The sequence below is a fragment of the Ranitomeya imitator genome, chromosome 5 (genome assembly GCF_032444005.1).
Source record: "Ranitomeya imitator isolate aRanImi1 chromosome 5, aRanImi1.pri, whole genome shotgun sequence".
Classification (NCBI taxonomy): domain Eukaryota; kingdom Metazoa; phylum Chordata; class Amphibia; order Anura; family Dendrobatidae; genus Ranitomeya; species Ranitomeya imitator.
The window spans coordinates 713,802,579-713,827,922 of NC_091286.1; the positions used below are offsets into that span (position 1 = coordinate 713,802,579).

At 43.8% G+C, this 25,344-nt stretch overlaps 1 protein-coding gene across 4 annotated transcripts in view; it reads left to right on the forward strand.

The window, feature by feature from the left end:
• LOC138638935 (zinc finger protein 84-like) overlaps positions 1–24,876 on the forward strand; it is a 115,810-nt gene extending 90,934 nt beyond the window's left edge. For 3 of the 4 annotated variants that reach the window (XM_069728691.1, XM_069728690.1, XM_069728692.1), the window contains 5 exons: positions 17,019–17,110; positions 17,192–17,267; positions 17,358–17,434; positions 17,544–17,649; positions 22,714–24,876. In XM_069728691.1, the coding sequence (XP_069584792.1) occupies positions 17,019–17,110; positions 17,192–17,267; positions 17,358–17,434; positions 17,544–17,649; positions 22,714–23,951 (1,589 nt within the window). In that variant the 3' untranslated portion in view covers positions 23,952–24,876. Of the gene's footprint in view, positions 1–9,664; positions 9,743–17,018; positions 17,111–17,191; positions 17,268–17,357; positions 17,435–17,543; positions 17,650–22,713 lie in introns of those variants that run through there. The other variant, XM_069728693.1, reaches the window with a different exon arrangement.
• The last annotated feature ends 468 nt before the right edge of the window (positions 24,877–25,344 follow it).

A 25,344-nucleotide genomic window follows, 5' to 3' on the forward strand; every position in this document is an offset into this window, starting at 1 on the left:
AAAACGAGTGGCCATCATTACTTTAAGAAATTCAGGTCAGTCAGTCCAAAAAATTGGGCAAGCTTTGAAAGTGTCCCCAAGTGCAGTGGCAAAAACCATCAAGCGCTACAAAGAAACTGGCTCACATGAGGACCGCCCCAGGAAAGGAAGACCAAGAGTCACCTCTGCTTCTGAGGATAAGTTTATCTGAGTCACCAGCCTCAGAAATCGCAGGTTAACAGCAGCTCAGATTAGAGACCAGGTCAATGCCACATAGAGTTCTAGCAGCAGACACATCTCTACAACAACTGTTAGGCCTCTTTTCCACTTGTGAGAAAAAAAACGGTCCGATTTACGGACCGAAAAAACGGATGTAACATATGCGATTGTCATGCGATTTTTTTTTTTATCACAACATCCGTATGACATCCATATTGCTGTCTGATTTTAACGCACCACTGTCCTTTGAAAGCTGGTAATTTAGCGCAGTGTACAGTAAAATCACACTGACAGGTTAGATTATAGTGGGACGAGACTGATCATCGGAAGGTATGGGATATTGTTGTTTTTTTATTTTACCTTTTTTACAGAGTGAGGGTCTTCAGGTGGATTGAGAGTACAATAAAATATTCCAACAACCTGTGTGTTTATTTCATTAAAAGACTTTGTAATAATGTGTGTGTGTGTTTTTTAACCATTTACTACTATTGGATTAATAATGGATAGGTGTCATAATTGACGCCTCTCCATTATTAATCTGGCTTAATGTCACCTTACAATAGCAAAGTAACATTAACCCTTTATTACCCCATATCCCACCGCTACACGGGAATGGGAAGAGAGTGGCCAAGTGCCAGAATAGGCGCATCTTCCAGATGTGCCTTTTCTGGGGTGGCTGGGGGCAGGTGTTTTTAGCCAGGGACCCTCTCCAGGCTATTAATATCTGCCCTCAGTCACTGGCTTTACCATTCTGGCAGAGAAAATTGTGCGGGAGCCCACGCCAATTTTTTCCGCGATTTAACCCTTTAAATGGCTAAAGCGCCCAAATTTTGCACATACACACTACTATTATTATTATTTATTTATATAGCACCATTGATTCCATGGTGCTGTACATGAGAAGGGGTTACATACAAGTTACAGATATCGCATACAGTAAACAAACTAACAATGACGGACTGATACAGAGGGGCGAGGACCCTGCCCTTGCGGGCTTACGTTCTACAGGATGGTGGGGAAGGAGACAGTAGGTTGGGGGTTGCAGGAGCTCCGGTGTTGGTGAGGCGGTAGCTCCGGTGTTGGTGAGGCGGTAGCTCCGGTGTTGGTGAGGCGGTAGCTCCGGTGTTGGTGAGGCGGTAGCTTCGATAGTGATGAGGCAGCAGCGGTGTCAGTGCAGGCTGTAGGCTTTCCTGAAGAGATGAGTTTTCAGGTTCCGTCTGAAGGATCCGACTGTGGTTGGTAGTCGGACGTGTTGGGGCAAAGAATTCCAGAGGATGGGGGATATTCGGGAGAAGTCTTGGAGGCGATTGGATGAGGAGCGAATAAGTGTGGAGGAGAGAAGGAGGTCTTGGGAGGACCGGAGATCACGTGAGGGAAGATATCGGGAGATTAGTTCAGAGATAACTACTACTAACATTACTAACATTAATAGTGTGGAATATGCAAAAAAAAATGGGGATATGAGATGGTTTACTGTATGTAACCATGTCTCATATCATGTCGGGTTTAGGAAGGAGAGAGCAAAAGCCGGTAATTGAATTACCGGCTTTTAAGCTATCTAGCACTGCATTAAATATAAATAAATATATATATATATGTATCTCCCTGACATAGAATAGGTATATATATATATATATATATATATATATTTATATATATGTATATATCTACTCTAATCTAACCTGTCAGTGTGATTTTACTGTACACCGCGCTAAATTGCCGGCTTTTCAAAGGACACCGGTGCGTAAAAATCGGACAGCACTCGCATGGTGCGAGTGCTGTGCGTTTTTTTTCTCGCACCCATTGACTTGCATTGGCGAGTCTCGTCCGAGAATCACAGCAATAATTTTTTTTCAGTCCGATTTCGGCTGAGAAAAAAATCACAAATGGAATGTCACCTATTGAATAACATTGGTCCGAGTGCGATTTTTTTTTTATCGGATTGCACTCGTCCGTTTTCCTCGTAAGTGGAAAAGAGGCCTTAAGAGGAGACTTTGTGCAGCAGGCCTTCATGGCAAAATAGCTGCTAGGAAACTACTGCTAAGGACAGGCAACAAGCAGAAGAGACTTGTTTGGGCTAAAGAACACAAGGAATGGACATTAGACCAGTGGAAATCTGTGCTTTGGTCTGATGAGTCCAAATTTGAGATCTTTGGTTCCAACCACCGTGTCTTTGTGCGACGCAGAAAAGGTGAACGGATGGACTCTACATGCCTGGTGCCCACCGTGAAGCATGGAGGAGGTGTGATGGTGTGGGGGGGCTTTGCTGGTGATACTGTTGGGGATTTATTGATGTACAATAACAAATTGTATTGTGGTACCGTGTTAGCCAGAAAAATCGATGTGAATACTTTTCTGCCCAATGATGACAGAAGTATTCTAGGAGTGATACCTTTATTGGCGAACCAGAAAATAATATGTTTGCAGCTTTCAGAGCACAGTGGCTCCTTCTTCAGGCAAGATTACAAATAGATTAATAAGAAAAAAATGCACAATATTTAAAGAATAGTACAGCAGGACATTTGTTAGGGGGTGGGAAGTGTGATGAGTCCATAGATAAGCCAAGGTAATCAAATTAGGCATTTTCTTACAAATGGAGAGGCAGTAGGAATAATGTTCTTAGTTATCTGGAGTCCGTCTGGTGCAGGTGTGAATTGTATCCATGTAGTGACTCATAAATCCAGGTGTTAAATTGAGTCCTAGTGTCAACGAATTAAACATATTCATTAGTTTGTATTCCCAAATTTTTCTTTCCCTGTGGTCCTTAAAATTACCTTTTAGTATTAAGACTTTTAAATCTGTCATACTGTGTCCAGGTCCAGAGAAATGTTTTCCTACCGGTGTGTCCATTCAGTTGAAGGCATACTGAACCAGCATGGCTACCACAGCATCTTGCAACGGCATGCTATTCCATCCGGTTTGCGTTTAGTTAGACCAACATTTATTTTTCAACAGGACAATGACCCCAAACACCTCCAGGCTGTGTAAGGGTTATTTGACCAAGAAGGAGAGTGATGGGGGGCTACTCCAGATGACCTGACCTCCACAGTCACCAGACCAGAACCCAATCGAGATGGTTTGGGGTGAGCTGGACGCAGAGTGAAGGCAAAAGGGCCAACAAGTGCTAAGCATCTCTGGGAACTCTTTCAAGATTGTTGGAAGACCATTCCCGGTGACTACCTCTTGAAGCTCATCAAGAGAATGCCAAGAGTGTGCAAAGCAGTCATCAAAGCAAAATGTGGCTACTTTGAAGAACCTAGAATATAAGACATATTTTCAGTTGTTTCACACTTTTTTGTTAAGTATATAATTCCATATGTGTTAATTCATAGTTCTGATGCCTTCAGTGTGAATGTACAATTTTCATAGTCATGAAAATACAGAAAAATCTTTAAATGAGAAGGCGTGTCCAAACTTTTGGTCTGTACTGTAAATCATAAAGTTCTTAAATCCCACTGGTGCCTTGGTTAACCCAAAAGGCATAACAACGTTTTTAAATAAACCCTCCGGCATTAACAACATTTTGCACTCATCATTTATCAAATTACAAGCCACTCTGAGATCAAGTTTAGCAAACCATTTATCCCCAGTAAGCTGATGATAAAGGTCTGGGATCTGGGGAAGTGGGTATGTAATCTTTACCGCGATTTTGTTCAGTTCTCGGAAATCAAGGCAAGGGCGGAGACCCCTATCTTTCTCTTTGACAAAGAAACATCCAGCAGCTACAGGCGAAAAGGAAGGATAGACCATTCATTAAACTTTAATTCATATAATTTTCCATCATAGATGGCATCAAAAAAGGCGTCAACTGAAGACCATTCTGGAGCTTGTGTGGAAAAAGAAAATGCCCAAGTTTCAGGACTTCCTGGCAATAGGGACTTGACTATTCTCATCCACTGGGACTCATCCCCTGAGGACCGAGGTTGTAGGGTAAAGGATAGTCTACAGCTCTCCCTGAACACCCTAAACTGATTACTCTCCCGAAAATATATCAGGTAGGGCCACTACTTGTCCAGGGGAGACCAACTGAATGGCATAAGGTGCAGATGTTGCAGTCTCCGGTGGCAGCCAAGAGCTATGTGGCTAGCCACCTGGCCCTGCAGCTGAGACTGAAAAGATTCAAGACTCTTGTGTTATTCAGGCATATCTTCAATCACTAGTGACAGGATTGCCACATGATTACCAAGCGTGTGAATGGGATCCATGCTGGCGAAAACAAAGTAAACTGTGTCAGCTGTAATGAGACTCTGAGTCGCTACTCATGGACAAGCCATGACATAGGGTAGCCAGGAAGACCGTGGAAAGATTCCAGGAGGCCTCGTGGTACGACGGGGCAAGACAAATGAGTGGTCAGGTGTCACGGTGTGACCCGACTCAACGGGTGGTCGGTCAACGGACAGCAAAACTCACAAACAACGGGATGGAAAAGGTGAGAGGAAGGCCCTACCTGTAGGGAATGGGGAATGGTCACCATCTGAGATCAAGCCTGAGCCAGTCTCTGCACTCCCCTATCGCCCTATGCAGGTCTTTCCCCCCGCCACCGTCCGGATACCTCATCCCTAGTAGTCACCTATTACTGCCCTGGCTAGTGCACTGTCTGGCAAGGAGAAATAGCCTCACCTCTGCAGATAATACACACAGGGGGAAGTGACAAACACCAAAGGGACAAGGTAATTAAAACACCACTCCTAGCTTATGAACACAGCTGCTAAGCTCCACACCGCAGATAAACCGATAACAGCAACTTGACTCCAATCACCAGACGTGGCTGACACCAGAGAGCTGCTCCTCCTAGGCTGGTCTCCAGAAAGACACTATCAACAATCAGCTGTGTTAAGGCCCCGTCACACATAGCGACGCTAAAGCGATCCCGACAACGATTACCCTGGTTACCATCGTTAAAGTAAAAAAACAACCACTACATACTTACCTACCGCTGTCTGTCCCCGGCGCTCTTCTCTGCTCTGGCTGTGAGCACAGCGGCCGGAAAGCAGAGTGGTGACGTCACCGCTCTGCTTTCCGGCTGCCCGGCACTCACAGCCAGAGCAGAGAAGCAGAGCGCCGGGGACAGACAGCGGTAGGTAAGTATGTAGTGGTTGTTTTTTTACTTTAACGATGGTAACCAGGGTAAACATCGGGTTACTAAGCGCGGCCCTGCGCTTAGTAACCCGATGTTTACCCTGGTTACCAGCGAAGACATCACTGAATCGGTGTCACACACGCCGATTCAGCGATGTCAGCGGGACCTCAACGATCAAAAAATGGCCCAGGCCATTCCGACACGACCAGCGATCTTACAGCAGGGGCCTGATCGCTGCTACGTGTCACACATAGCGAGATCGCTACTGAGATCGCTGTTGCGTCACAAAACTTGTGACTCAGCAGCGATCTCGCTATGTGTGACGGGGCCTTTAGGGTGGTCTGCAAGTCAGACCCTCAGGGATATTGGATGGCTGCCAAATGTGTGAGTTTCTCCGGAGAATGACGGACAGAGACAGATGTGAATCTGTATCAAGCCGTACCATTTAATAAAAGGTCATTCAGTTATATACACTTTTGAGTAGGCGTGTACATCATGTTTGTGCGCAGATCAGCTGTTTATTACATATGAGATCATTCTTAATTGATCAGGTGATCCTTACATAAGAAGTGGACTATGGATGGACATGTAGTGTTGGAGGTCCTAAGTCTCATCGTGATTAGCCTCACCCTGTCAAAAACTTTAATCAATAGTCAGCAGAATTAGTCTCAAAACGGTGAAACATGTCTGGACATATACAGAGACATATGTGTGAATTATAAGAACACATTAAGGTGGTTCCTGATTTCCCCATCAGTCCCCCCTTTTGAGATTAGATATGACTCTACCCCTAACCCACAGGTGCTGTCACTGGCCTAATGCCAATGTCGGACTTTCTTGTCAATTCTTCGGCCGAATCCCCCATAGGATGGGAAGATCATATCCTATTCTCAATCATAGCATTTTCATACATTCATTATTGTGAGTGTTAATTTTCATGCGTGTAATTTCACTTATGGCATCTTTATTTGTCTGTGCAGTGATCTGCTAGGTTTGTCAGTGCTTCCCTAGTATACTTTATAAATCTTTGTTGATTTATAGTAAATGTAGTGTATCCAGTCCACATTTTTCACAATATCAAGTCTAAGCGGGGCGGCTTTATTATAAGTGTCGCTTTGGCTTGTCTGGGCCGTCTGTCTTCTCTGGAGAAGGGTCATCAGCATCATCAGGAGCAGGACGATCACTCTTCTGTTCCAGGATCTTGCAGTGGCTTGCATGGATCCAGGTGGGCTTTCCCTCTAGCTTCACTGATGTGGCTGTGGTGAGGAGGACTTGGAAGGGTCCGTCAAACCTCGGCTCCAGAGGCTTCCTCGTGTGTCTCTTGACCACCACCCAATCTCCTGGCTGGAGAGAGTGGGTTCCCTCTCGGCTCTCTGGGTCTGGAATAGAATCAAACACTTGTTTATGCACGAATGAGAGCCTCTTTTGCAGGCCCTGGACATAGCTGGTGAGGCTGTCACACTGAAGCTGCAGTGTCTGTGGGAATTACAGGCCTAGTCTCGGTGCTGACCCAAACAAATCCTCAAAGTGGGACACCTTTGTCTTTCTGTTAGGCGTGTACCTGATAGAGAACAGAGGTAAAGGCAAACACTCTGTCCATGGTTTCCCCAATTCCTCACTCGCTTTCTGGATCTTTAGCTTAACTGTACCATTCTGCCGTTCTACCTTGCCGCTAGCTTGTGGTCTGTAGGGGGTGTGAAACGCTTGTGTGACCCCTAGCATTTGCATGACATTTTGCATTACCTCTCCAGTGAAGTGGGTACCTCTGTCAGATTCTATGGTTTCAGGCAGTCCGAATCTACAGAAGACTTCTGACATCAATTTCTTTGCAGTGGCTCGTGCAGTAGCTTTTGGCATCGGGAAAGCTTCCGGCCACCCTGAGAAGAGGTCAACACACACAAGACAATATTCATACGTTCCTACCTTGGGAAGTTGTATGAAGTCGATCTGCAGTCGTTGAAACGGGTAGAGGGGCTTAGGTGTGTGTTTTTGTGGTACTTTCACTACACTGCCTGGATTGTGTTGTGCACATGTGAGACATGCCTGTGTAAACCTAGTAGCAATCATTGTTGCTACCAGGCGTGACCCATTGCTTCTCCACCAGAGCACACATGGCATTTTTGGATAGATGCGTTGGACCGTGGGCCGCTTGGGCCATTGCAGGATACAGAGATCTTGGTAGACACACCCACTGTCCCACCATCCACAAACCGTCGTGCTCCCGAGCTCCAGCTTTTGACCAGACCTTCGTCTCTTCCCCGGTGGCTTGCCGAGTCAGTGCCTGTAAGATACTTAAGTCCAACTGGTTATACTCAGTGCTTACCATAATCAGTGGGGTGGCCGCAGGGGTCTCGTGTTGCCGTGGCTTCTTTGCAGCTTCCTTGGCTGCTCTGTCCGCTTTGTCATTGCCTCGTGCTTCGTTGGTCGCAAGCCTGGTGTGTGCTTTTACCTCAACTATGGCAACCTCTTTTGGAAGTAGTAGGGCGTCCATTAGCTGCTTGATGAGGTGCCCATGCTTAATAGGAGTACCTGTTGATGTAAGAAAGTCTCTTGCCCTCCATATGGGGCCGTAATCATGTGCGACTCCAAAACCATACCTGGAGTCTGTGTAAATGGGGTACCGTTTACCATCAGCCCCTTTAAGCGCTTCAATGAGTGCCGTCAGCTCTGCCTCCTGTGCAGACATATGAGGAGGGAGTGGTTCTGCTTTTACTACCTCATGCTGTGTGACCACTGCATACCCAGTGTAGAACCGGCCATCCTCACCGACGCTCCTTGAACCATCTACAAAAAGCTCAACATCCGGATTAGTGAGAGGTACATCAGAAGCATGTGAAAACCCTGCAGTTTCTTGAGCCATAAGGGCCATACAGTCATGTTCGTGGTATGCATCAAATAGCTCTTCCTCTGTCAAATTTTGCAAAAACAGAGGTTTTCCTTGGCCTGCCTCCTCCCCCCCCCCCCCCTTTGAATCCACTACATCAATTGGAATGAGAGTAGCTGGGTTCAAAGTCATGCATCTCTTTAAGGTGACATTGGGAGGCATGAGGCGGGCACATTGAAGTCTGAGGTGTCTGGCTACAGCAATGTGCTTAGGTTGGACCTGGCTGAGTATTCTGTGTAGATCATGTGGAGTGTAGATGGTAAGTCGATAGTCCAATACAATCTCTGATGCCATGTCTAGCAGAAGTGAGACGGCCGCTACTGCTCGAACATACGATGGGGCTCCTCTGGCAACAGGATCCAACCGGGCAGAGTAATATGCAACAGGCCTGTTGTGTTGACCATGTTTCTGGGCTAGGACCCCTGTAGCATGTCCCTGCATTTCTGTGCAATACAGAAGGAAAAGTTTAGCATAGTCTGGGGTACCTAGGGCTGGAGCAGAGACAATTGCTAGTTTGAGTGAGTAGAAACTGTCTAATGCTTCCTGACTGAGGTGAAAAGGCTGTGTGGGTAGGCAATCATAGAGTGGTGCATGAGAATGGATGCAGAGCGAATCCAAGGTCTACAGTATGATGCTAACCCCAGGAAAGTGCGCAGGTGTTGAACCCCTGTGGGATGATTTAGCAGCTGGATTGCCTTTTTCCTGTCCTCAGTCAGGTGGCGTGCTCCCTGTGATATGCAATGTCCCAGAAATACAACTTTCAGTTGACAAGACTGTAACTTTTCTCTCGAAGCTTTACACCCTTTTGAAGCGAGATGTAGGAGCAGTGAGATTGTAGCTTCACAGCACACATCTCTGTCTGGGGCACAAAGGAGCAGGTCATCCACATACTGGAGTAGGACTACCTCAGCATGTGGAATGATCCAATCCTGCAAAACAAGTTGCAACGCACCTGTATACAGGGTTGGAGAGTTGTGAGCCCCCTGCGGTAGCACCATCCAAGTATACTGCTGGCCCCTGAAGGTGAAAGCAAAAAGATATTGACAGTCCTGGTGTAGCAGCACAGAGAAGTAGGCATATGCGAGGTCAATGCAGGTGAAGCAGGCAGCCGTTGTCGGGATTTGTGACATGATGGTGTGTGGATTTGGTACCACTGGTGTGAGTAACTCAGTGACTGCATTTATGGCCCTGAGATCATGGACCATTCTGTAGGTGACCGGCTCCCCTTTCCTGCCCTTTTTCTTTACTGGGAATAAGGGAGTGTTTGCTACAGACTTTGTAGGTTTTATGGCCCCAGAAGCAATTAGATCTGTGATATTCTTCCCTATTGCTTCTTCCTGAGCAGCACTTAAAGGGTACTGTCTAACTTGAGGTGGCTTCGCTCCTGGCTTCAAGTTAATCATTACCGGAGGAACAGGCATATGTCCGATATCAGTCTTGGACTTTGCCCACAGCGAGTCTGGGACTTGTGCTAGTGATTCATCTGCTTCAGGTGGGGAGAGGGAGTCTGATACATGCAGGCACGCCAGCACTTTACACAGCGCGGATTCTGGGATACCAGCTGTCAACAGTACCGTCAGGTTCGTACATGATATGTGCTTGTATTGCCTGTAGTATGTCAGAACCTAGCAAATTAACAGGTGACTTGTCACTGATCAGCAGCCTTGCAAGACAGGTGTGGTCAACTAAGCGGAGGGGCAGTGGTTTAGTCAGTTTGCATTCTTGGATCAGCCCCTCAAAACCTTGAGTGCAGAGGGTGTCATCTGATATGTCTGATGATTTGACATGTTCCTGGCGGATTACTGTTTTGGCTGCCCCCGAATCCACCAGGAATGGGATTTTTCTACCATCTGGGAGATGTACTGGGACTACTCCTTGTGGGCTTCGGTGTGTAGGTGCCCTAAGGGGGTAGATGGCTACGGGGTTGCCTGTTTCCTGTTGTGGGTTTTGGGTTGGGGCGTCCGTCTTGGGCTGAGTCTCCTTTCTGGGTGCCCTGCACTGACGGCTGATGTGCCCCCTCTTCCCACAGTTATAGCACTTCATTTGTCGCTGGTCTCCTCTGGCAGAATTTGTCCTGTGCCCGTGAACGTCATCAGAAGCATAGTGTATCTGTACTGGCTTTGTCTTCTGATCTAATTCAACCCCTTTTGCCACCCGCACCAACTCCTCTATTTGGCATGTTCTCCAGTCGGGCTTAGCTGCCTGGACCTTCTGCCTAAGCTGTGGTCTAAGCCCTGCCATGAATGCCCCATGGAAAAGCTTCCTACCTGCTTCTCCCATGTTCTCATAACCCAAATCTGTGTGTCTAAGCTTCAAGTTCCCCCAGAAAAGTTCCACTGTGTCATTGGGACCTTGTACTATGTCTAATAGGGAAATTGTAGATTCCCCCACCCTGTCCTGGCACCATGCATGTAGCACCCTTAGAAAGTGCACCCCTGAGTCTACAGTTCTGACATACTGCGCTCTCAAGTCTTGCTCTGAGTGATATGACCTCCCTGCCCTGTTTATTGCCTCCAGAACTGACGCCATTCTTGCGTCCACAATTTTCCCTCTTAAGATGGACTCTAAGTCTGTCCACGTACATGTGTGGGTATTATTCAGTCCTACCATCCATCTATAGAAGGCCATGGGTAAGTCATATGGGTCTGAGGCGTCCTTAACCAGTGTCATGTGGTCTTTTGGGCCCCATGGTTTGTAATGGGAGACGTAGCAGGCATGGGTGCAGTTGAACGTCTGGGGGTAGATGATGTTGCTGCAGCACCAGTTGCGTCCATAGTCTGGAGAGTAGGGGGTTGATAGTCTCCATCGTCTAGTGCGAGTAAACTTTCTTCTGGTTTCACTGTCACATTGTACCCAGGTTCTTGTGTCATAGTGTGAGTGTGAATGACAGGATAAAGTCCTGTCGTCGTTGCCCCGTAGGGTCTCGGTCTCCCGCAGGCAGAACATTGTTCACGCCAGTCGGGGTTTTGCTGTCCACACACACACATCCACCCTTCCGGACCTGGCAGAGCAGGAGCCGTGAGATGGGGTTGATATGGCGGAGGCATTTTTGTTTTCTGTCTGAACCTCATTCCTTGCGGTGTTTCTACCTTAACCCATCCTCCTTCTCTTTTTAACTCCTTTGCCACATCTGCCCTTGCCTGTACCAATAACTTATTATCCGTAATCCATCCTATACTCCCTGCTAGAGCTGAGTCCCAGAGGAAAGAATCTAGCGGGTCATTCTTCATTCCTAATCCTTTCAACAACTTACTAGAGTCCTTTACAGCAACTTTACCTTTCCTTTTCTTCACTATCTCATGGGCGCTGCAACCCTCCCTGTGCTCTTTGCTATCTATGTTCCCCATTTCTGCCGGCTCTTTCTTCCTGACACTGATATCTCACTGTTCTAATGTGTATTTTGCCCACCTCTCACGGCCTCTATTTCCTGTTCTTATGGTACTAGTACCCTAAATATCTACACTTTCTAACCTCCACCGTTTTCACAGTTCAGGTGTGTAGAAACGTAATTCCCCTTTTCCGCTCGTTTTGTAACCTATGCTAAAGAACTCAGCCAATAGGCGTGCGGACTGCGGGGGTGATTAGTGATTTGGCCCTTGTGACCGCCACAGCGTCACTCACTAATCCCACTCAGGCCTCCTGGTCTTCCTAAGGGCACCTCCTCCAGACTTAATATGGCATACACAGAAACCCTATATATTAACCAGAGAACAAAACTAGCTAACACAAGGCAGATAAATGTGACCAAAATCCTCTCCCGGTCTACTAGCACCATCTAGGGAAGGGCAGCATGTACGCACAGAGACAGACAGACACAGACAGACTTGACCTCTGACCCAGGATGCCCCAAGGAGTCACCGGAGGGAACTGCAGAGACCCAGAGAAGAGGGGACGGGAAGAAAAACATTAGACTCGAACAAAGACGACCCAGGAAAACATACTCAGAAGGGAGGTAAGAACATTTCTAAAACAATCCACAGTGAGGAGATTGGAACAAAACAAAATCCTCTAAACTGCATGCTCGCAAACGCCAGAAGCCTGACAAACAAGATGGAAGAACTAGAAGCAGAAATATCTACAGGTAACTTTGACATAGTGGGAATAACCGAGACATGGTTAGATGAAAGCTATGACTGGGCAGTTAACTTACAGGGTTACAGTCTGTTTAGAAAGGATCGTAAAAATCGGAGAGGAGGAGGGGTTTGTCTCTATGTAAAGTCTTGTCTAAAGTCCACTTTAAGGGAGGATATTAGCGAAGGGAATGAGGATGTCGAGTCCATATGGGTTGAAATTCATGGAGGGAAAAATGGTAACAAAATTCTCATTGGGGTCTGTTACAAACCCCCAAATATAACAGAAAGCATGGAAAGTCTACTTCTAAAGCAGATAGATGAAGCTGCAACCCATAATGAGGTCCTGGTTATGGGGGACTTTAACTACCCGGATATTAACTGGGAAACAGAAACCTGTGAAACCCATAAAGGCAACAGGTTTCTACTAATAACCAAGAAAAATTATCTTTCACAATTGGTGCAGAATCCAACCAGAGGAGCAGCACTTTTAGACCTAATACTATCTAATAGACCTGACAGAATAACAAATCTGCAGGTGGTCGGGCATCTAGGAAATAGCGACCACAATATTGTGCAGTTTCACCTGTCTTTCACTAGGGGGACTTGTCAGGGAGTCACAAAAACATTGAACTTTAGGAAGGCAAAGTTTGAACAGCTTAGAGATGCCCTTAATCTGGTAGACTGGGACAATATCCTCAGAAATGAGAATACAGATAATAAATGGGAAATGTTTAAGAACATCCTAAATAGGCAGTGTAAGCGGTTTATACCTTGTGGGAATAAAAGGACTAGAAATAGGAAAAACCCAATGTGGCTAAACAAAGAAGTAAGACAGGCAATTAACAGTAAAAAGAAAGCATTTGCACTACTAAAGCAGGATGGCACCATTGAAGCTCTAAAAAACTATAGGGAGAAAAATACTTTATCTAAAAAACTAATTAAAGCTGCCAAAAAGGAAACAGAGAAGCACATTGCTAAGGAGAGTAAAACTAATCCCAAACTGTTCTTCAACTATATCAATAGTAAAAGAATAAAAACTGAAAATGTAGGCCCCTTAAAAAATAGTGAGGAAAGAATGGTTGTAGATGACGAGGAAAAAGCTAACATATTAAACACCTTCTTCTCCACGGTATTCACGGTGGAAAATGAAATGCTAGGTGAAATCCCAAGAAACAATGAAAACCCTATATTAAGGGTCACCAATCTAACCCAAGAAGAGGTGCGAAACCGGCTAAATAAGATTAAAATAGATAAATCTCCGGGTCCGGATGGCATACACCCACGAGTACTAAGAGAACTAAGCAATGTAATAGATAAACCATTACTTATTTTTAGTGACTCTATAGCGACAGGGTCTGTTCCACAGGACTGGCGCATAGCAAATGTGGTGCCAATATTCAAAAAGGGCTCTAAAAGTGAACCTGGAAATTATAGGCCAGTAAGTCTAACCTCTATTGTTGGTAAAATATTTGAAGGGTTTCTGAGGGATGTTATTCTGGATTATCTCAATGAGAATAACTGTTTAACTCCATATCAGCATGGGTTTATGAGAAATCGCTCCTGTCAAACCAATCTAATCAGTTTTTATGAAGAGGTAAGCTATAGGCTGGACCACGGTGAGTCATTGGACGTGGTATATCTCGATTTTTCCAAAGCGTTTGATACCGTGCCGCACAAGAGGTTGGTACACAAAATGAGAATGCTTGGTCTGGGGGAAAATGTGTGTAAATGGGTTAGTAACTGGCTTAGTGATAGAAAGCAGAGGGTGGTTATAAATGGTATAGTCTCTAACTGGGTCGCTGTGACCAGTGGGGTACCGCAGGGTCGGTATTGGGACCTGTTCTCTTCAACATATTCATTAATGATCTGGTAGAAGGTTTACACAGTAAAATATCGATATTTGCAGATGATACAAAACTATGTAAAGCAGTTAATACAAGAGAAGATAGTATTCTGCTACAGATGGATCTGGATAAGTTGGAAACTTGGGCTGAAAGGTGGCAGATGAGGTTTAACAATGATAAATGTAAGGTTATACACATGGGAAGAGGGAATCAATATCACCATTACACACTGAACGGGAAACCACTGGGTAAATCTGACAGGGAGAAGGACTTGGGGATCCTAGTTAATGATAAACTTACCTGGAGCAGCCAGTGCCAGGCAGCAGCTGCCAAGGCAAACAGGATCATGGGGTGCATTAAAAGAGGTCTGGATACACATGATGAGAGCATTATACTGCCTCTGTACAAATCCCTAGTTAGACCGCACATGGAGTACTGTGTCCAGTTTTGGGCACCGGTGCTCAGGAAGGATATAATGGAACTAGAGAGAGTACAAAGGAGGGCAACAAAATTAATAAAGGGGATGGGAGAACTACAATACCCAGATAGATTAGCGAAATTAGGATTATTTAGTCTAGAAAAAAGACGACTGAGGGGCGATCTAATAACCATGTATAAGTATATAAGGGGACAATACAAATATCTCGCTGAGGATCTGTTTATACCAAGGAAGGTGACGGGCACAAGGGGGCATTCTTTGCGTCTGGAGGAGAGAAGGTTTTTCCACCAACATAGAAGAGGATTCTTTACTGTTAGGGCAGTGAGAATCTGGAATTGCTTGCCTGAGGAGGTGGTGATGGCGAACTCAGTCGAGGGGTTCAAGAGAGGCCTGGATGTCTTCCTGGAGCAGAACAATATTGTATCATACAATTATTAGGTTCTGTAGAAGGACGTAGATCTGGGTATTTATTATGATGGAATATAGGCTGAACTGGATGGACAAATGTCTTTTTTCGGCCTTACTAACTATGTTACTATGATTCACCCGGCTTTTTACACCGTATCTCTATCACTCTTCAAGAGGACGTCTCCTCACGGGTGAGTCACACACTCATTCACTCTTCAGTCATGTGCTAGACATATAACAAGACGTATTACAGCACATAAAATTTACCAATCCAATATGCCTTTTAAATATCACTTGGATATTCTATGGTTCTTTGCCAAATAATATGGACGGCCTTGTAGGAAAACCTGACTATAACATACCTAGAAATTCGGCTGCAGATTGTGAGACAGGTGGAGACACAGAGAGAGATTGTAAGAAGCTAAGGTTCTTACCTTCACCGGTGATGTTGTCTGTGTGTCCTGGTCTCAGGTCTGCGGCTGCCGGACTTCCAGATATTGGTGGTCTTCCGTTTGGCCGCCCGCCCAAGGGACGCCAAAAATGTTAGGGTGGTCTGCAAGTCAGACCCTCAGGGATATTGGATGGCTGCCAAATGTGTGAGTTTCTCCGGAGAATGACAGAGATTCACGTCTGTCTCTGTCCATCAAGCCGTACCATTTAATAAAAGGTCATTCAGTTATATACACTTTTGAGTAGGCGTGTACATCATGTTTGTGCGCAGATCAGCTGTTTATTACATATCAGATCATTCTTAATTGATCAGGTGATCCTTACATAAGAAGTGGACTATGGATGGACATGTAGTGTTGGAGGTCCTAAGTCTCATCGTGATTAGCCTCACCCTGTCAACAACTTTAATCAATAGTCAGCAGAATCAGTCTCAAAATGGTGAAACATGTCTGGACATATACAGAGACATATGTATGAAATATAAGAACACATTAAGGTGGTCCCTGATTTCCCTATCAGCTGATACATCAGGTGACCTTTTAAAGGATGGTGGGAGTGGTCACCACCTGTGTCAGCTGACCCAGCAGCACTGCAGTAACATCAGATTGCCTTTTGGCAAAGAAACTGACATTAACCACCGATGGTCCAAAAGGAAAAAAGTTTTAAATTGAATGGAACCAGAGCTGCAACAAATCCAAAAATGGATCGTTACATCAGGTAAGAGTTCAGGGTCAAATGACAGGAAAGTAAGTCAAGACAAGGGAGTAAGATAAATGGATAGTCAGAGGCCAAGTCTGGGATCAGGTATCTGAAGTCAGAGAGTCTAGATACAATAAATTGGCCTGCACTCTGTCCAAATGGGAGGTGCTGGTGGAATGGACCCTTGAGACCCTGAGTCCAAGTGAAGAGAATTCACAGCACACTTTATCTGTAAGGTGATGCCAAAAAGGAAATTTATTTATGTGGTCAAACACAATATTCGTAGAGAAGAGAAAAACGTATTTGAGTGACTTTATTCGACGTTTCGACCGATCTCCGGTCTTATTCAATATGCCGCCGTGCTGCACGCCAGCAGCAGAGAGCAGAATTGAATAAGACCGGAGATCGGTCGAATGAAGTCGCTCAAATACGTTTTTCTCTTCTCTGCTCTACGAATATTGTGTGACCACATAAATAAATTTCCTTTTTGGCATCACCTTATGGATAGAGTGTGTGGGGAATTCTCTTCCTTTGAAGTCAGAGAGTGTCAGGAGCAGAAGGGTTACTCCACCCGAATGGTCTTGACAAGTCCTAGGTCCAGCAACATGATCATAGAATAAGACACAATCACACACAGATCTAAGCACACCCCAGACTAAGCTAAGCTACAGCTGACCCTGGACTGCTTACAGCAAGCCAGCTAAATGGCTAGCAAATCACCAAGGAGGGGAGGCACCTGGGGAAACGCCCCCAGACTAGGCCAGATTGAGCAGCATGGCTGTCAATCAGAATTCTGATAGCCTAGCAACCAGTTCGATGACTGGACCGTCACAACACTTGACAGTCCAGCGCACTTCAGATCCCATAGGGCGGCTGAGCTGTCACAGCATCCCCAGGCCACACTAAAGGTGAAAAAGTGACGGTCACTGTTTGTTTCCTACAGATGGACTCAGTTTAAGAACTCCCCCAGAAAGATGTCTGGCTCCTCACTATTCCCACGACTACCCAAAGGAGAATGTCTCGGAGAATAATCAGGTAGATGACGCTATTGTCTCCCCAACAGAAGACCATAAAACACTGATTCGTAGCTCACTTCACATTTTTCTTGTGTTTTAGGGTGACGATCTGATTGATATTAAGGTTGAGGTCATAGATGAAGAAGAGGAGACTGATTTCAAGTCCGAGCAGCAGTGTAAGGAGGTTGTTGTTAATGTCTGTTAGAGGGTCACCTACATGTCACTCCCATCATCCCATGTTACAATCTTTCGACTGTTTCCTACAGATGGTCTCAGTGTAAGAAATTCCCCGGAGAGATGTCCGTCTCCTCTGTATTCCCAGGACTGTCCGGAGAGTCACCAGGTAGATGAAGCTCGGCATCACCACATCTATATGGGGCTGTGCTCAGAGATTTGGGGTCTTCTGGTGGTATGTGCTGTATTGTACTGAGCTGTTGTATATGTGACATCAGGGCGGAGATCTGACCATCATTAAAGTGGAGGATGAAGAAATGGAGATGATGGACGATCAGCCGTGTGTGAGCGATGTGAAGGAGGAGAGTCCAGGAGATACCGCAGGTATGTAATAATGGGGTCACCGGGGTCTTCTGGTGACGCTGCACCTTATAGCTACGTGACAGTAACACATCCGATAATAGTGATGGACTATTCAAATTGGATCACCTAGAAGAAGTGATGGATGATGGAAAATACAGAATGTAGATGTCACTGATCTGCAAATGAATAAAAATGGAAAACAACCTTTTCTAAGCATCTGGATGTCTTCAGGCTGGAGCCTGAGCCACGTGGAGAAATCTCAGCACTTTCAGGCTCAGCTGCCATCACTGAAGTTATTAATGCTTTTAGTTTTAAATAGTTTTTTTCACTTAATGCACTTGAACATATCATCAGGATCTTCTGCTGGCAGCTACTGTATAATCACCGACCAATGACTTCCCAGATGTTCTTGATGGCAGACAAGTCTAGAAATGTGGCTGACAAGACAGTAGTATGAGGAACATGTGGCCTGAAGTTTTAGCGTAGAACATCGGATCCTGGACGTTTTTGAGAAACAACCGCCTCATTGGTTACCCCACAAAATCAATGTAATGCTCTGCTGTTGGTGCACCTGAAATGAAGACTAGAGGGGTCCGGCTGCCAGACATAATGCCTACCAACACTAATTCCAGGCTTAGGATTCGTTGTGATGTTCCCTCATGAAGGCCTCTTCATGGTGTTTCCCAGGTGTTTTGCAGACCAATTTCCAAAGTATCATTGCGTCTAAGACAAATGCAAGAGTCATCGCTAACATGGACAGACCTCCATTCCAATTTTCTCAATATTTGATGGTCGCCCATCGCTTTCATCACTTCTTTTAGGTACACAGTCCAGGATATTGTAGAATTACAGTTAGGTTGCATGAGTTGCCAGTTCTACCAAACATGTGATAATGATCATTATTATTATGTGGCCACATATTATTACACCCAGACCCTTCTTCACCAGTGACTTTCCTAGTTATACCCCCTAGAGCATATGGGGCCACATATTATTACACCCAGACCCTTCTCCACCAGTGACTTTCCTAGTTATACCCCCTAGAGCATATGGGTCACATATTATTACACTCGGAGCCTTCTCCACCAGTGACTCTCCTAGTTATACCCCCTAGAGCATATGGGGTCACATATTATTACACCAAAACCCTTCTCCACCAGTGACTCTACTAGTTATACTCCCCTAGAGCATGTGGCGCCACATATTACACCCAGACCCTTCTCCACCAGTGACTTCTAGTTATACTCCCCTAGAACATATGGGGCCACATATTATTACACCCAGACCCTTCTTCACCAGTGACTTTCCTAGTTATACCCCCTAGAGCATATGGGGTCACATATTATTACACCAAAACCCTTCTCCACCAGTGACTTCTAGTTATACTCCCCTAGAACATATGGGGCCACATATTATTACACCCAGACCCTTCTTCACCAGTGACTTTCCTAGTTATACCCCCTAGAGCATGTGGCGCCACATATTACACCCAGACCCTTCTCCACCAGTGACTTTCCTAGTTATACCCCCTAGAGCATATGGGTCACATATTATTACACCCGGACCCTTCTCGACCAGTGACCCTCCTAGTTATACCCCCTAGAGCATATGGGTCACATATTATTACACCCGGACCCTTCTCCACCAGTGACCCTCCTAGTTATACCCCCTAGAGCATATGGGGCCACATATTATTACACCCGGACCCTTCTCCACCAGTGACTCTCCTAGTTATACCCCCTAGAGCATATGGGGTCACATATTATTACACCCAGACCCTTCTCCACCAGTGACTTCTAGTTATACTCCCCTAGAACATACGGGGCCACATATTACACCCAGACCCTTCTCCACCAGTGACTCTACTAGTTATACTCCCCTAGAGCATGTGGCGCCACATATTACACCCAGACCCTTCTTCACCAGTGACTTCTAGTTATACTCCCCTAGAGCATACGGGGCCACATATTATTACACCCAGACCCTTCTCCACCAGTGACCCTCCTAGTTATACTCTCCTAGAGCGTGTGGGGTCACATTATTACACCCAGACCCTTCACCAGTGACTCCCCTAGAGCAGATGGGGCTACATATTATTACACCCAGACTCTTCTCCACCAGTGACTCTCCTAGTTATACCCCCTAGAGCATACGGGGCCACAAATTATTATACCCACACCCTTCTTCACCAGTGACTCCTAGTAATACCCCCTAGAGCATATGGGTCACATATTATTACACCCAGACCCTTCCTAGCATGTGACTCTCCTAGTTTCACTACATTGACTTATGTACAGGTGCTTCTCACAAAATTAGAACATCATCAAAAAGTAATTTATTTCAGTTCTTCAATACAAAAAGTGAAACTCATATTTTCTATAGAGTCATTACACACACAGTGATCTATTTCACATGTTTATTTCTGTTAATGTTGATGATTATAACATAGTAACATAGTAACATAGTTAGTAAGGCCGAAAAAAGACATTTGTCCATCCAGTTCAGCCTATATTCCATCATAATAAATCCCCAGATCTACGTCCTTCTACAGAACCTAATAATTGTATGATACAATATTGTTCTGCTCCAGGAAGACATCCAGGCCTCTCTTGAACCCCTCGACTGAGTTCGCCATCACCACCTCCTCAGGCAAGCAATTCCAGATTCTCACTGCCCTAACAGTAAAGAATCCTCTTCTATGTTGGTGGAAAAACCTTCTCTCCTCCAGACGCAAAGAATGCCCCCTTGTGCCCGTCACCTTCCTTGGTATAAACAGATTATGGCTTAGAGCCAATGAAAACCCAAAAGTCATTATCTCAGAAAATTAGAATAATTAACAAAAAAACACCTGTAAAGGCTTCCTAAGTGTTTATAAAGGTTTCTTAGTCTGTGTCAGTAGCTCCACAATCATGGGGAAGACTGCTGACCTGACAGATGTCCAGAAGGTGTCACTGACACACTCCACAAGGAGGGGAAACCACAAAAGGTCATTGCTAAAGAAGCCGGCTGTTCACAGAGTGCTGTATCCAAGAATATTAATGGAAAGTGGAAGGAAAAAGTGTGGTAGAAAAAGGTGCACAAGCAACCGGGATAACCGCAGCATTGAACGGATTGTTAAAAGGCCATAGGATATTAGGAAGGACATATACTTGAGTGGTTTCACAGTGGTAAAGATCAGGATTCTGTGCAACACCTGGCCTTGCTTCACAAGACGTGGTTCGGGAAATGTTTAAGTATTTATTCAACAGTCATAAAACAAAATACTTTTGAAAAAAGTATTAACCCCTTAGTGACCGCCAATACGCCTTTTAACTGACCTGAGATATAAGAGACTTATATCCCCATACAGGTGACAATCCAGTAGCTGTCAGCTGTCCACTATAGCTGACAACTTGCTGCATCAGCCATGATCAGTGTTTGCACCATCCAAATCTATTTAACCCCTTAGATGCTGCTGTCAATAGTGACTAGATCATTATAAACGGTTAACAGACTGTGGGGGCTTCCTCTTTATCCCAATTGGTGGTCTCAGATCATGATTGCATGGTCCTGATGTTTGTCATGGAAATTCATGACCAAATAGTGGCCTTAGAGTCTGTCGGCTGTAGTAACCTGTTCAGAAGTTAGTGACATTTAGGTGATAAAAATACACATTTTCATTTTTCTCATGCCACTTTGCATTAATTACTGAAAATCCCCCGAAGGGTTAACAAACTACCTGACTGCAGTTTTCAATATGTCAGGGGGTGCTGTTTTTAAAATGGTATCACTTGTGGGGATTTCCCTATATATAGGACCCCCAAATTCACTTCAAACATGGATAGGTCCCTAAAAAAATACATTTTGTAAATTTCCTTGAAAAAAATTTAAATTGTTGCTACATTTTTAATCCTCCTAAAATGCTAACAAAATAAAATAACATTTTGCAAATGGTGCTGTTGTAAAGCAGACATGTGGGAAATGGTATTTATTAATGTTTTGCTGTGGTATGACTATCGGGATTAAAGGGATAATCATTCAAAGTTTGAAAATTGCTAATTTTGTAACATTTTTTTCAAATTTCTGATATTTTTTATAAATAAACATAAAGCATATCAACCTAAATTTACCATTATCATAAAGTATAATGTGTCACGAAAAAACAATCTCAAAATCACTGGGCTTTGTTGAAGCATTCCAGAGTTATTACCACATAAAGTGACACTGGTCAGATTTCAAAAATTTGGCTCCGTCACTAAGGGGTTAAAAACACTTTTCTACTATCTTTGTAAATTGCGAAAAAAAAAACTGAAAAGTCATCTGTTTCCGCACAAATTGGAAGGCGTTAAAATGTCTCGCTTTTATAATCAGAACACAAGTAAATTTGTTAGTAAATGTGGCTTTGTGTGAAACGACCTTTAGGGTAGCAGTGCTGCATTTACCATGCCAGCTTATGCCTTCTATCTCCATATCGTATTTATTTTTTGCATATTCATTGAGTTTAATTTTATGGAGTTTTAAGTAGCTTTTTTTTATTAAAGGTCATGTACCTAAATTGATCGTTTGATTCCAAGTTTCTCATAGGATCACATACAATAGAATGTAAAATGCACAACAAATAATATACATGTCATAGTAATCAGTTAAAAAATACAATGAGACTTTATGGAAGAAAAGATGTGAAAATTGGCCAAATAATATCCACACTTTGAGCATGCTGTGATTCAAAAACTGTAACACTGAAAAACCACAACGTGTGGGGGAAAATGCCACCTGAAAAAATAGTGTCTTGCATTTCAGCCCTTCCTTTGAGTTTCAGTTAACAATTGTTCCCAGCATTAATGACCAATTAAAAGGGCTAAGAAAAACTCTTCAAGAAAAACAGCAATTTTTATATCGAAGTTGCATTGGCTCAATGTGCGCTCCTATACCCATATACAGGTGCTTCTCACAAAATTAGAATATCATCAAAAAGTTGATTTGTGGCATTGTTTGGTGCAGGTTTCTTTAGTGATTTGAACTGTGTTTCCAGTCTAATAAGAATGTTATACATTTGTCTACTTTGTATTAAAAAAAAATCAGAAAATTCATTTTTTATCTTTACAGAAAATTCTAGTAAGAACACTTTGTCAATAAATTATAAAATAGAAGATGAAGATATCATCCAGGAATCTTCAGAAGAAAACCATGTCACTCTTAATACACATACGGGACCTCACAGTACAGATCGACCGCATAATGCCCTCAATCGTGAAGGGCCTTTTCCTGATCAATCACAGTTTGTTACCACCACTACAGGTCAGGAACGAGGTAAAAACTTTCAATGTGGGGAATGTGGAAAACAATTTACGAAAAGCTCAGGGCTTTTTACACACCAAAAATCTCATACTGGTGAGAAGCCGTTCTCCTGTACAGAATGTGAGAAATGCTTTACCAATAAGTACAGTTTCGTAAAACATCAGAGAATTCACACAGGAGAGAAGCTGTATTCGTGTTCTGGATGTGGGAAATGTTTTACAAGAAAATCCCATCTTGTTACACATGAGCGAATTCACACAGGAGAGAAACCATTTTCATGTTTGCTATGTGGGAAGTGCTTTTCAGACAAATCAAGCCTAGTTACACATGAGAGAATTCATACAGGAGAGAAACCGTATTCATGTTCGCTTTGTGAGAAAAGCTTTTCAGATAAATCCAGCCTGGTTACACATGAGAGAATTCATACAGGAGAGAAGCCATACCCATGCTCATTATGTGGGAAGTGCTTTACAAATAAGTCTCATCTTGTTGCACATGAGAGAATTCACACAGGGGAGAGGCCATATTCCTGTTCAGTATGTGGGAAATGTTTTACTGATAAATCCAGTCTTGTTACACATGAGAGAATTCACACTGGGGAGAGGCCATATTCATGTTCACAATGTGGGAAAAGCTTTACAAATAAATCCAGTCTTGTTACACACAAGAGAAATCACACTGGAGAGAGGCCTTTTTCATGTTCAGAATGTGATAAATGTTTTACACAAAAATCTAACCTTATTGCACATGAGAGGATTCACACAGGAGAGAAGCCGTTCTCATGTTCAGAATGTGGAAAATGTTTTACGAATAAGTCTCATCTAGTTACACATGAGAGAAGTCACACAGGAGAAAAGCCGCATTCATGTTCAGAATGTGGGAAAGGTTTTAGTACTAAAGCCAATCTTAGGGATCATCACAGAATTCACACAGGGGAGAAGCCGTATTCATGTCCGGAATGTGGCAAATGCTTTACAGCAAAATCAAGTCTTGTTTCACATGAGCGAAACCACACAGGAGAGAGACCTGAATCATGTTCTGTGTGATGGTAAATGTTTTTCAAAGGAATTCGATTTTTACACTGTATGCAGAATTATTAGGTAATTCTTTTTTTTATGATAATGTTATTACTTATCCTCTCTAGTGCTGTTGGTCAATCCAAAAGGTTAATAAACCTAAAATTTAAGATCATAAAAGTGCGGGCGGTTTTGTTTTGGTTTTTTTTTTTTGTTTTTTTTTGGGGGGGGGATGTATATCTGTCTGCAAAATTATTGGGCAGCTAAATGAAAACCATACATTTCCCAGCTCAGCTGCTTATTTTAATGTGTTGCAGGGAGAATAACAACGAAACATCAATGTACAAAATCAATTTCTGACATTTTTTAAAAAAAATTTGTAACAGCCGTAAGTCGTCCATCCATGGAGTCTATCAGTTTCTTACCAACCACAGCCCCGTTTAGAGAGAGGGGCTGTTCTTCGCCCTAAATTTCCAGTTTAAATAGGCCCCACAAGTTTTCACTAGGGTTTAGGTCTGGTGAGGAAAGACCTGTCATTATTCTTCATCTTTAACCCCTTAATGACCAGGGCTATTTCAGTTTTTGTGCTTTCATTTTTTGCTCCCCTTCATCACAGAGCCATAACTTTTTCATTTTTTGGCAATATGGCCATGTGAGGGCTTGTTTTTTGGGGACAAGATGTAATTTTGAATGACATCATTGGTTTTAACATATCATCTACTGGAAAACGGGCAAAAATTCTAAGTGTGGTGAAATTGCAAAAACAAGTGCAATTCCACAGTTGTTGTTTGGCTTTTTTTACCATGTTGACTAAATGCTAAAACTGACCTGCCATTATGATTCTCCAGGTCACTACAAGTTCACAGACATCAAAAGTGTATAGATTCTTTTTTATTTAAGTGGTGGAAAAAAAAATCCAAAGTTTGTTAAAAATAAAGACTGCACAATTTTCTGATACTCGTAGCATCTCCATTTTTTGTGATCTGGGCTTGGTTGAGGGCTTACTTTTTGTGTGCCGAGTAGACCTTTTTAATTATACCATTTTGGTGCCGATTAGTGATGGGCAAGCACTAAAATGCTCGGTTGCTCGGGTCGAGCAGATTGGAATACTCGGTTACTCGACCCGAGCAACGAGCCCAATGTAAGTCTATGGGAAACCCGAGTATTTACCGTGACACAAGAACATCATGGGGATCGCCTCTGGAAGCATTCCTGACTCCTAGGTCACAGCTATAAACAATGTTGTCAGAGTTTCACGCCATTTTTACAGATGCACCAAAAAACATATAAAAACGAAACCAAAATGGATTTTGCTGGGAAATATGTTAAGGTGCATCTTCTCTAGGGTAATGACTTGTATATAAGGCAAAATAATTAACCCCAGACCACAATGTTCCTCCATCACTTGGACTATGTTCACACA